At 42.4% G+C, this 13,919-nt stretch overlaps 1 protein-coding gene across 2 annotated transcripts in view; it reads left to right on the top strand.

Annotated features, from left to right (window-relative positions):
- Positions 1 to 13,919, top strand: part of LOC308124001 (adhesion G protein-coupled receptor L3) — a 236,365-nt gene that overhangs the window by 121,956 nt on the left and 100,490 nt on the right. For both annotated transcript variants that reach the window (XM_080486757.1, XM_080486756.1), the window contains exon 5: positions 7,479 to 7,588. In XM_080486757.1, coding sequence (XP_080342883.1) covers positions 7,479 to 7,588 — 110 coding nt within the window. The remainder of the gene's footprint in view (positions 1 to 7,478; positions 7,589 to 13,919) is intronic.

Here is a 13,919-nt window from a genome sequence, read left to right as displayed (position 1 = left end):
GTGTTTATGCTTGAACACATTCATTCCCAATCTTCCTCTTCTGGTTTTCAATCGGCGCCGAGCGGCTCTCCCCATGTTTTGGAAACAAAGTGTGCTGCTTTAGAATAAAGAGACAATTTGTTGGCCAGATTCGGCGGCGCCATTAGAGATAATTGGTCAGTTAGTTGGGCATAGACAAGGTTAAGTGTCTGCATGCAAGTGAGGTGCATCTCTCTGCGTAGGTCGTTTGAATGTGTATCGCTCTTTGGCTAAAGCTGTTATTCTCCCCAAACTTTTTTTTTTTTTTTCCTCCTCACTCTTACACCAGTAAGCTCACTTGATTTTGCGGTAAGTTAAACCATCGAAACGAGTTTACCTCCATGTACCTCTGAGATTCTGAGCACTTTTAATAGAGTTTACCAGCTGTGATTAGTCACACTGGCATGACTCAGCAATAACACCCATCTGCAGACACCAGTACTTCCAGACACACCTCCTTCAAATAACGCCCACCTCCAGATTTATGCATTGCTTTTTAGTAGATGTGGATTTAATTGATGGGTTTTCTATCCCCTTTGAAATAAATTACGGTAATCACTTTAGAAGCTTTTTATCTAACTCGCAGAACCACCGGAGAAATACTTTAATGTGATGCAAAATTTATGTCAGTCCAGGCCAACGTATGCCTTTTAAGATCACATTCAAATGTGTTTATTTTCTTAAAGTGTTTTCTTCTCTAGGGCATACCTTCAGCGATCACTGCAGCATGAATTGGTCTGTGTTTGTTGCATCAAGACAATAAAGTACTTCTTCAAACTAGAATTGAATGCGATTGCATAGTGGTGCAAAGTGGTGCTTTTGAGTCTGGCCCGGGCCTTACTATGCGCAGTTTGGAGCTTTCATGGTGTCTAATTTCTTCCCACAGTCCCAAAACATGCAATTCATTGTTAACCGGTGCCCTTAAATTGTCGGTACGTGCCAATGTGAACACAGTTGTGTTTCTCTTTGTCAGCTGGGATCAGCCCCAAGTGTGCTATGGATAAAGGAGGGGCAGAAGACAGATGGTATTGGATACATGAAAAGCCAACTTACCTGGTGCCGAAATGAATACCAGAAGTTACATAATTTTAAGTGAAACCCTTACTGTTTTATTCAAAGACTACATTTAAATCATCTTCGATACACAGTTCCACTAGATTCAAAAGCACATCCAGCAAACTGTAGGCTAAAGATTCCCAGGTGCTTGCAAATCCCAAATGTTCCAGGCAACATGAGGACCGGATGACAAGTGTGCTACCAAGTTATTCAATGAAATACGGGCAACAATAAACGTCTTGCCAAGCAATGGTTAGATTGAGTTAGATTTCATTACTGATCCCCCTTTTCAAGTAAAACTGGAAATCGTTTGATGCATTCTGTGTGTCTGTTTATACAACAGTGGCTCTCGCAGTTTCAATAAAAACGTTTATGTAAATTTAAAACATCAGTCAACACAAAGTCTTGGGACTCTATCGCAGTGGTCACCGAAGATTGCCTCTAATAAAGGTAGTGAATCCCCTGAGTGATTTGATTTGCCAAAACATTACATTGAAGCCACTGGTGAGCAAGTCCACCAACATCCAAAACCAATAGTAAGTAAAGTAGTATTTTGTTTGTTTTGCAAATTTATTCTTTTGATCTCTGGTGCCCCCACGGCATTCATCACCCTCTGGGGTTGTTATGCACCTCGGGTTTGGAAAGTACTGGATTATAACACACAATTTCTTTACTTTCAACTGTCTGGAAAGGTTTCAGAAGTACGTCAAGTCCACACATCCATGTGGCCTGCAGACAGCTTCTTCTCTGTCTGGGTTAATAATTAGTAAATAACTGGACTGTGTATGGAACACGAGACGAGGGATTTAACATCATCACTCACTTACTAACTCAGTGAAAGACGTTTGCCTTTACGGGGGCCGCTCCCCCACACTGCTGTGGTGCAGCCAATTGTGCTATGTAATGCACACGGCTGCCAGTACAAGCACAGATTGGTTTAGTCTGAATATAGGAGATCGGTTGCCAGGAAAACTGCCATTTACAATTGTGTCTGCAAGTTCAAGAAAAGATAGACGCTTTTTTTTTCACTTCTCCAACAGTTTGTTTTAATTTAATTGATTGTCTCTCTATCAATAGTCATATTATTGTTTGTTGTTTAGGTTCCTACAAGTTTGCTGGAGGAGTTAAATAAAATTAGTTAATTTTTCCTTGAAATAAATTACATGCATGGTTGTTCGAGTCTGTTTGATAATCCCCAGCGTGAGGTATCTTTGAAGTAACTCCAAATAATTAGGGGGGGAAAAAAAGACCCTCGTTTTTCTATAGCAGCCCAGCAACAGGAATCGTTATGCATATGGTTCTTAACAAGCCTCTCACTGTGAACAATGGGCTTCCACAGGGACTTAAACTGATAATTCCTTTTTTTTTTTAAAAAGAAGCTGCACTATTTGACACCAAGCTATTACTATTTGATGCTTTTCAGTTTAACTGGAGATCCAAATGCTCAGTGCCTAAGGCCACTGCTTCCCTTCTTGTAATGCTTTTTGTGAGGTTTACATGGGAGTTTTAAAGGTTGCCCTTTTGTGTGTGTGTGTGTGTGTGTGTGTGTGTGTGTGTGTGTGTGTGTGTGTGTGTGTGTGTGTGTGTGTGTGTGTGTGTGTGTGTGTGTGTGTGTGTGTGTGTGTGTGTGTGTGTGTGTGTGTGTGTGTGTGTGTGCGCGCACGGGTGTGCTCCAGGAGATGGGCTGAATAAGAAAAGATGGATGCGGGAGCATGCAGAAGGGAAAGATAATGAATGACATCCACTGTGGGTGGCGAAGCCCATCACTAAGGCGTAATGGGTCCCAACAGAGGGATGGGAATATTGACCGGTCCGTCACTCCCCCCCTCCCACTTTTCTCCTTTCCCTCCCTATTGTTAGAAATACAAACTCTCGCTCGTGTGTACACGGCAAATAGAGATGAAACAAACAATGCCAACCTGCACATTGTCTTGGCAGATAGTCACACATCCCAAAAGTGCATTCTCTTTTGGTCGACTTATCACAGAAGCCAACATCAGTGTGTGAGTGTCACAGGAACGAGTTCTTCTAGAAGCAAGTGGAAACTTTGTGGTCCCTCACAGGGACCGCTTCATCGAAGATATACGAACTGTGAAGGAACTCAAGAAATGTCCCTTCAATGCAGAACAGCAGCTGAACTGTCGCCGCTCTTATTTGCCTCGCTTCAGGCACAATTCTTTGACATGGATTCTATGGAAAATAGCTCAGAGCAATTTGGCGTGCGGGAAGCAGCTTCGGCAACATTTTCGTTTTTTTTTTTTTTTCCCTTTTCACTCCTGAACTTTTAAAAAACTGGCGAACCTTCTCCTCCTTTCACTCGGTTGGTATTTCTCTCCTGATATAAATCACTTGAGTTCTGAAAAGCGAACAGTGGTGCACACCAATTCTCTTTTATTACTCTCCAACATGGACAAATCTGTCTCACTTTGACAGCAGCTGCACTGTCCCTGTCTTCCGCTACCGTCGGTTTCACGTCTTCCTTTCTGATTGATTTATTGACTCATTCATCCATCCATCCATTCATTAATGAATGCATTTATTATTTGCCTTGTGTCATTGGTCAACAGACTGAAGGGACTAAGCCCACTTACTGTCATCAGAGGCAGCAACGGGATCAGCCGGTGATTATAGTGATTACAGTTTGTGCTTACATAGGGCTCTGGTGCTTTGTGCCACATCTCCCCTCGTCAGCTGGCAGTCTGAGTTCTAATCTGCCTGTTATAACAAACAGCAGACGATGGAACAGTCGGGGTAAAAAAGCTCCATGGGCGGAAAAGCAAGAATGTGGATAAAAATGGGGTAGTTTGTGGCCAAACGTTCAAAATTGCCTTTTTTTATTTTTCGGTGGGGCGGAGTTCTGTTTTGTGAAACCTGATCTCATCGATGATTACTTCCAGATGACCATGTAATCCTTTATCAGTCGCTGTCATTATGTGACCAGTGGAGAGCACTTTGTAATGCTGCTGCCAGGGTAGTAATGATACCAGGCTTTTTAAACGGTGGCCTGTCCCAGCTCATATTGTGGAAAAGGATGACAAAGGAAAAGATATTTGATTTATTTCCCTCTGATACTAGAGTAACTAAGGATTACATGTGTATATATATATATATATATATATATATATATATATATATCTGCAACATTTAACTTTTTCTGCATCTCAGAAATCACTGGTTTATAAGCTGGGAAAGAATTCTGCAGCACATTCTCTTTTCCTGGATATTATGCGGGCCAAGGAGTTCAGTAATATGCAGCAATAGATAACAATAGCACATGCTCGTCTTATACATCCATTCATCTACTGACTGTATATATCCTCCAAGATAGCTTGGAACCACCTGCTGTTCTCCTCTTCCTGCATTGCACCTACTCCTATATGTTTATGAATGCATCACTCACAGGGAATCCATCCACCCCCCCCCCCCCCCCGGGTAGTTCAAAGGGCTCCATCAGAGCCAAGTGTCTGATGAAATCCTGATTACCCTCCTAATTGGTATTGTGAAGTCGTTGTGGCACGTGGTGTGGGTTGCTTCTCTCGCCATCGATCCCTTCTCCCACTCCATTATTGATTTGTACTTAATACATTTAATTGTAATTATTTCTCCACCTTATTTTATTCCCCTGCAATGTCCAGGTGCCTTCAGGATACTATAGGAAAACTGATCAGGAGGTATTTGTGGCTCTGTGATGGTGTGTGTGCGTGCGTGCGTGTGTGTGTGTGTGTGTGTGTGTGTGTGTGTGTGTGTGTGTGTGTGTACGCAATGGTTTAAAAAAATAAATGCACAGCAGTGATAAAAGGGATTTGCAATATGGGTCAAGATAGATGTTAAGGCTGAGATTAAGTTTGCAATCCATGTTAAATACACATTACGATGTTTAATCCCTCAAAAGAAAGTTATTATAAACCACCAAATGATTAAAATTTCAGATTTGCTCATAGCTTAACATCTGGGGCAGCGTCGTTGATTCCAAAAATATATTCCCGCTGTCCTTTTTTAATGGTTTCGACAGATCAAACAGGTACTTGCGCTGCTCTGTGAAGCAATTCAGCAAATTCTTTACATCTGTTTTGTAATGAGAAAAACTGCATGTCTTGCCATTTATATGTCCATTCGTTGGTGCATTTGCGCCTTCAACCTCATGCCGGTTATATCTCTTTTATCCTGCTCTCATCTAATCCTGTGTGACACCTAATCTTAAGCAGTGTTCTCACCTGCTGATTACCAGCCTCTCAGCCACCAGCTCGAAACCGAATAAAGCAGAAGAAAAACGCAAGCGAGAGGCTGCGGAGACGGGAGCGTTGTCTTTTTAATTGTTTCTCAGTTTCATAGGCTTGACCCCGTATTTGTTTGACCGGCACTTACTGCCTGCAAATTAACTCTTCATGGGTCGGTGACAAGCTGCCGACAGCTGACTGAGGCAGGTGAGTGAGTGAGTTACAGACGGTGAGGTGGGTGGCAGGGGGGGGGTTCACGATCCCGTAAAGCTCACGTGGGGAAGAGTCGGCAGACCATATCTCATTACTGGCTCGGCTCAAAATGAGATGGGCTCCTTTTTTGCTTGTCCCTCACTGGTTCGATTGATTAGTCGGCAGCCAATCAATGTTAATTAAGGTGTCGAGAATCCTTTAATTGTGGCGTATGAATCATTGTGTCAGACCCCGCCTTGACCTCTACAGGACTTAGACTGTGATTTGCCATGGTGGGGAATAAATACCTTTTTTATATATTGCGAGATAATGGTGGATAGTAAATGACTATAGATTTGATGGACCGCGATCCTGTATATATGGTATACTTGCAGCCTCATTAAGATCACATATTCTATAACATATGTAGTAGAGATCCCACCCACATTCATGTTCTCTTATTTTAATTCAGCAAACGGACACAGCGCCCCAACAGATCAATATCTGTCAAAATATTTAGGAACAAGTGTTGTTAGGTAAGTGTTGTTGTGTGTGGTGAGGGGCTTTCTTTGCATATGAAGTGGGGTTTTGATTGATGACTGCCAAAAACAAAATGGCACACGGAGAACACCGCCGGCACCATAATTGTGTCCTTTAATGAAGACCTACATTTCACGTTGGAGCCGATTTCGCACTTAGTGGATTGTGTCCTCTCCACCTCCAACGCCACCATCCATCATGCCTTAATAACGATGCAACCTGCTCATGCTACGTCCACGGCTTCAACTCCACTCCTCCAGAAGTGAATTCACCCATGATGATGCTGCGTGAACCTTAGAAAATACTTAATGTCACCAGCCCTTCTGTATTTTCTCTTTTTCTTTGAACATCAGCATCCATCCTTGGAACCAGTCACTTATAAATCACCATTAATGCAATGTCCAGTAAGTCTTTAGAATGATCTGGTTTTCTGCATTAATGATAATAGAAGATGACCCATTGTTCAGCTAAATCACAAGTATAGACAAGATAAGTTTTCCAATGCACATTGATCCTGTATTTCCACATCTTGTCTTAGTTTCAGCCACCTGACCTTTTCTTTGTAATACTTTAATAAACTACCGTCCCAGCTCAGTTGCAGCAAAAGGGGTCACAGATCACAAAACTCCCCTCACATCACTGCACCACTGTGCTTAAAAACACTCACACTTCCCCTAACACCATTTAAGATCATTCATAGTAGATAGAGGTGGCACATGTGAATGTTTGCAATTGATAATGCAAAATACTTTTTCATCGTTATTTAGTGTAGGCCTTGTTAAAAAAAAATTAAACAGAAATGCTTCTATGGTGAAATGTTACAACAGTAAACTGCTCTGTATGGTGTAATCGTCAGCTATTTGTATTTTACCCATGCGCACACACTTTTAGAGGTTACTTATTTATAATCCTCAAGGTGGCGGGCTGGTGGTAAACACAGTCAAACCTATGAAAAACAACCATTGGTTTACTCTTCCAATCATCAACTGCTTACATATTTACCAAAACTCAGCCGATAACCGATAAATGCCAGTGTCTGTTTCCAGTTTAGGGCACTTTCTGCTTGAAGCATTAAATGTGAATCCACTGGCATTCGTCTTCTTTTTTTTTTTTTTAATTACTGTTCTCTTTGAAATACTTGTCTTTAGTAAGTTCAACATTATTTCATGTCCTTAGTTTTCTCTTGTATGATTGATTAATCTGAAACCCCAAAATTAGAGGACTAATTTAAATATACAGTTTTTCTGTAAGACTGTACAATCCATTTTCTTGTTTCAGGGATCCTTTGCAGTTTGAATTATTCCAGCAACAGAACTTATTACTTTCACCGTCAATATCCTCAAATTAAATATCTGACTAATGTGCTACTGTATATTGTGGCCAATCAGAAGAACAAAAATCTGTAATATTGCTGTGTTATTGATCAAGTCCTTTTTTCCCCCCCTCTCGTTTCAGGTGTAATAACAGGACCCAGTGTGCTGTTGTGGCTGGACCAGACGTGTTCCCTGACCCATGCCCGGGCACCTACAAATACCTGGAGGTCCAATATGAATGTGTTCCCTACAGTACGTATCCCACAGTCCTAACCAGTGCCTAATACTTCAACCCGTTCTCATTTCCTCCTAACAACAATGACTCATCCGCAACTCAATAAACTTGCACACTGGTAATGTTCCAAACACACAAATATCTCCAATGTGTCATCCAGTCTCGTACAGCAGATTAAGGCCCAGCGGTGGGTGTGATAACGCATGATGATTCCTGCAACATGAAAAACACGGCACCCTGTCTGAGAACAGGATGTGATATTGACAGTGTTGTGTAGAGTGGAGAAGTGATGCAGTTTGTCAACGTGGTGTCCCACCGACGGATGCTGGTGCCGCTGTTTATCGGTTGTTAATGTCTTTGTTTGAACTGACAGGGAGATTAATGCTTTTCTCATTCTCTGCATCCTGCATCAATTATGGCAACGAGTTTCCATTTAATTTCCCCGAACTTCTACAGTGGAATCTTGTTTGTCTAACAAAGAAGTAGATTCTGTATTAAGGATACAGTATTGAAATCAATCAACAGGGGACTATGTGGGCGATCAATGTAGATTCATTATAGTTATGTTGTCGGTGGCATTCAACAAAAGAATGAAGCACCTATCTGGTAATGTATTCTGTCACATGGTGCTGGCTGTGTACCATTTCAGACTTGGTAGGTGTCACAGTCGTCCCATTAGCTCCCCCAGTTGGCAGCACTTTATTATCTTTGAAGAAACATGCCTGGTCATGTGTAATCTGTTTGCTTCGCAGCAAGAAAGGCCATTTGACTCTCATGAAAAACCAAACATACATAGTGTAGTGGCTCATTTCAGCTCAGTGGACAACCAAAGTATTGTTCAAACGACTGAAGCGTCTCTGAGCGGGCGGGGGTGGCCGGGGGATAAAACTGTTTTGATTAGGACCGCAGGTGAAAAACACTGCCAGTCTGCTTCGGACCCAAGTGGAAAAATCTGGGTGGAGAAGGGAAGGATCAGCATGAAGTGACAGGATGGACACAGAGAGAGGAAATCCAGGTGGGTTCAGAGGAAGTGGCATGGCCAGTGCCATTTGGCCTCCGGTATTGTTTTATAGTGACCTCCGAAGTGGAACTTGCAAAGTTACGATAATTACTGTATGTCCCGTAAAATCCCGATGGTCTGTTGATTTCTGAGAAGTGACATAAAAACATGGAAATATTTGATCACAGGCCAGTAGCTCTGTCAAGCGCAGCTGCTGGATTGAAGCAGATTCTAGCAATTCATATTCGAATCAAAACTATCTTTCAAACTTTTCATGTCCTTACATGGCTCCCTCAGCAGACTGCCTGACAGTAACTTTTATGTTGTGAAGCGAAAGCTTTTTCCCTACCTGTGATCCAAAGTTGGCACATATCAGGGTTTTTTTTTTTTTCTCCATGGCCGACTCCTTGCAATGTGCACATTTTGCTATCTCAGCTACTTAATGTGTCTTTCCTGGGTCACATAGCTGAAGCTGCAACGGACAGTGATGCAGTTTTAATCAGACTTCAAATCCAGACTCCATCAGAATAATTTATGTGGCATTTTCATAGTCCGCTGATAGAAACATAGAAGCACGACTGTGTTCTCCTCAAGTTCATTCATGTATAAACTATGACAAGGCATGAAAAGAACTAGTGGAAAAATCGATTTGTGGGGGGGGGGGGGGGGGGGGGAGAAAATCTCAAAGAACAGTCTGTAAGAAAGCATGTAGAAATCAGAAAGAAACGGGTGTCAAAGCTGTCCCCTCAGCACCCCTCTGCAGTATCTCGAAGTGACAGAAGTCTATAAAGTGTGGCACATCTGTGTGCAGATATCGGTCTGCTTTGCTGTGTGGCGAGGAGTAAAGACCCCGAGGGAGCTCAGAGTCCCAGTGGTGGGCACACAGTCCAGAAGAAAGTTTCTGAAGCAGCAGTCCTGCATGAGCAGTTCTCTCCAGTTCCAAAATAATCCACTTTGTTGTGTGAGGAACATACATCTACCTGCCCATCTGTGAGAGTAATCAGTATAGCTTCTATTGGTGAATGGTATCTAATATCCACAGAAATGTGTCACCGTGCACTCACTTTCACCACCTTCTGCTTTGTTTGCAGAAGATTCCCAAATGTAACGCTTTAAATTGAAGAGTAATTCTTTTGGTGGTTGAAGGTCAATAGTACAGCTTGACAGATGAAGCTGAGATCTCCACAACCCATTCCCCTGTAAGCATTTGAGAGATTGTATCATCTTGGATGGGCAAATTACCATATTCCACAGAAACTGCCAAAACACAGTCATATCCTCTCTGTGTGCACCTCACAAACGTTAAATTCATTTTCTGGCACGCACCACTTCTCACTGGGAGATTGATACGAATACGATATGATACGGATATGAATCTCCTGTTAAAGGGTTATTTGATCATCCTTTGTTGACCAAATGTCAACGTCATAGTTGAAATTCTACATGCCCGCTTTTTCTAAATGCCTAAACTGACTATTTTTTTTATTTATTATTATTATATTCCACAACAGTATCCCCTTCGTATATTTTCTGGGTTTCCTCACCAGTTGTACAACCTTGTCATCAAAAGAGCACAACAAATGAAATGTATCTGCAGCAGATAAACATATTTAATCTCCAGAAAATAGATTTACTGCAACAAATGAGTCTGTCCCCATTGAATTTTATTCCAACTGAAGACCGGGCTCAGATTCACAGTATAAATCGTGTGTGGTGAAAAGTGCCAGTCAGATGACATAGAAGTATGTGAGGCAGATTTTTGTTATCTTGAACCGCAAGATAAAAAACCCTGTTGAAATATTGTCTTCTGTAAAGGTTTGTCGGTGAAAAATTCAAATGGAAGTGTAAAACAACTTAATTTACATGGAGTTCTGCAGAAGGGCGAAGGTTTGCGGTCCCCTGCTCCGAGCAAACAATCAATGTCAATGGCAACTTCACTCAATGCTGGAGCTGTACAACTTGGAGACAGTAATTCTACTTTCACAATTCCATTAGTTGCTGGGCTTATGTCACTGCAAGTCCCATCTCATCCAGAACCCATTACTTTCACTGCGGGATCCCAATGTAATTCTTTTAAATTTATGTATATGTGCTATATTCTGGACATACTCAAACGGCGTGGCCGCATATCAAACGTATTGCTTGTTTAACTTAGAGGTTTGGTTTCCAGCCAGTCCTTATCAAAGTCGCACTGTGACTGACCTCCAGTCTGACGGGAGGCCTGACCGGACCCAACTGAACCAGGAGGCCTTCATTATTTCAGGCCGGTTGCTCACGGTTGGATAGCTTGTAAAAATTCCCAGTCCCATCCCATCCTGTTTTCATTACACTCACTTTATTTCACCGGTGTCACCTTTCGGAAAAATCATATTGAGGCACACAGTCAGACATAATGACCCCTGATAAAATAGGGGGGGGATAAAAGCTACCACCCAATGTAGAGACTTGGCTTTCCTGTCCTGTGTTGATCTCCCTTAACACAATGTAAAGTAATTACCTTTTTGACTAATGGGAAGTCTGCAATACTCATGAGAACCATGTGACTTCTGGTGCCTTCTTTTAAACAATACATTTCTTAAAAAAAAAAAAAAAAAAAACTTTTTAAAACACAAAAAAAACTGTCCAATACATTTGGAAAGACGTTTCTGCGCCAGTTAATTGCGCCAGCATCCAGGCCTCCTATTAGTGGTCCATGGGGAAAGAATTTGGAGGGATCTTGTGATGTATAACTGTAGATCGTGGCCAGCTATCACCCAAGGATGGGGGGTGGGAAACCGACTCGTTGGTAACTCATAAACATAGCAGAAGTCATGTAGGCGTTTATTTGTATATTGAATAGGGACGCAAACTGTAATCACAAGCGGTCACCAGAGATGGATTTTCAGACACATTTTATAGCAGGATATGAACGATTTCATTTGTGACAGCCCGCGTCATGCTTCCCGAATAAAGCAATCAGGTGATTTTGGCTCCACGTTTAGAGGCAGTTCTTTGTATATGTGTGCCTACACTTTTTTTATATGGCTGCTCACCTTGTATAAATGGGGAAGGTATGAATGTATGTTTTCAAGCGGAAATCTCGTCCCGCAACAAAAGTTTACAAAAATACGTCGAGTTTCTCTGTGTTCATTTGTACTGCGGTATAAATGCAGGCACGGCAGCTCAATTGTGGTTGGGCTTTTAACACAAGTGTCCTTACCAAGTTCCTGAAACCAACTGAAGGATTTGAGTGTTTAATAAGAGAATCAGCCACCCATGACTCCAACTCTCCTTTTAGTGGTAGAGTCTCGACTCTGTATTCCACTGACAAGCTCTCCCTCTTGGTCCTAATACTCCCTTTTTTTTTTTTTTTTTCTTCCAAGCCTCCCTCACTTTCACTTACATTTTGTCCTTTAAGTGCTCTCACTGCCCCAAAGCCCCCCCCCCTCAACCATATCCCTTTATTTGCTACCTCTGTTCCCTCACTGCACAGTCTCAATCTCGGCTGCCCCTCCTCTCTTCTCGACCACCTTCACTCGACAGTTTTTTTTTATCTGTATTCTGCTCGGGCGAGCTGCTTCTTCTTCTTTTTTTCTTAAAGGATGAATTACCGCTCCTCTCTCCATATCTTTATAAGCCAGTGAGATGGTGCAGTCAGATCCGCCGTTAATAATGGCGGAGGAGTGTGCTAAATCGATGGACACATACCGCGGATACAATATTGATTTTATTAATTTGCGATTTGATCCGCTCCATCAGTTGTAATGGGGGGAGAGAAAAAAAAAACAAAAGAAAAACTCTGTTACAGCCGTTACTGCTATTAGTGCCCGTGTTTGCCTGTGCCGTGTGGCGGTGTCACAGCACAAGACAAATCCATCATGTTTTCATTCGAGCTCCTGTCTGAATAATTATTTGATATGAGCTGCGAGTCTTGAGTGTGAGGCAATCGCATCGCGTCTGAACGATGATGGAGGCAAAGCGGCGCTGATAGTAAGGTGAAACAATCAAAATGACATGCAGACATATTGCATTTGCAACAGAAAAAGTGAGCACTTAATACAGAAAACCTGATAGAGAGTGAACGTATTTATCCCTGTCAGTCTTCTGTGAACACTCTTTTGTCTCCCGGATGAAACACTTTTTTTTTTTTTTAATATGAACCAGTGCCGTTTGTGCGTGCTCCCCCATGCACTTCCCAGATTAGCGAGGCTCCCTCCGGCCAGAAGTGACATGCTGACCCTTTATGATGACTCATAAACATGACTGTGTGCCGATTGCTGACATGTGTCTCCGCCCCGCCTCCTCACCTTGACTTTCCCAACGGTCCAGCAGGGAGACGCTCATCTATTCTCTTAGTGCCTTATTAAAAGCGTTCTCTCTCACTTTGCTGTCGTTTTCTCCGTCCCTGAGTAACTTTCACTTTAACGGCTCCTCCCAAAGGTTGAGCTCAACGAGAGGTCAACACAACCCGCGTCTCCCTCCTGCACAGCCGGAGTCTTTTCCCGGGCTGTAATGAAGCTGTGAGATCCCCTCGGTGGCCCCTCAAATTCTCTGACTTGTCGCACAAGAAGAAACAGTCAGACCTGGGTTGCTGTGCTCAGGGCTTGAAAGAGATTTTATTTTATTTTTTTAATGTTTCTAGTGTTGACACCCAGCATTTCGCTCTGTTGTATTTTTCCCCAATATCACCCACCTCCCAAATGTAATTGATTTTCCTTTCAATTCCATGATAAATTGATTGATTTGGGCCAGGAAAGCAGTCCCCACCCCTCCAAACAAAAAAAAAAAAAAAAGAAGAAGGAAGGGATAATTATATGTCCTTTCAAGGAAACTATTTGTTCAGCTCACTTCCCTATACTGACACTTCAGTATGTATGGCAAGATGAGGTGCAGGGAGAAGCGAGGACGAGAAAGGCAGGGGAGGAGATGAGAAAGTGGGAGAACAAAGGGAGAGAACCTGCTGGCAGTCTATTGCTATACATAAGCCACTAGTTCCCCCCACTGTTTGCAGCTAATAAGGACAATGTAAAAATCCTGTCTCGCACAGTGGGGTCCGGTTCCGCCCCGTCAGATCTATCTCACGATTTGGAAGCGAAGCCAGGACATATAATCATGCAATCAATTTCCCAAATGAAGTTTGTGTAATCCGGGGCTCACGCATCAAAGAAAGTTGCCGCTTAATATGACAACTTTCTCTTTTTCTCCCCCATCCAACTAGCGTAATTGGTTTTTAATTTATTTTGCTAATAATAACACACCTAACAGATTCGGGGGGGGGGGGGGGCTTAATTGAATAATGGTGGAGATTGTTTTGGCAAGTTTTACTCCACACCTGCTACCAATTTCAATCCTTCTGTGTTGGCAGGTAA

The sequence above is a fragment of the Lipophrys pholis genome (assembly GCF_963383615.2).
Source record: "Lipophrys pholis genome assembly, chromosome: 18".
NCBI classification, from domain to species: domain Eukaryota; kingdom Metazoa; phylum Chordata; class Actinopteri; order Blenniiformes; family Blenniidae; genus Lipophrys; species Lipophrys pholis.
The sequence above is the reverse complement of the archived record's forward strand: the minus strand, read 5'-3'. Positions and strand labels throughout refer to the sequence as shown.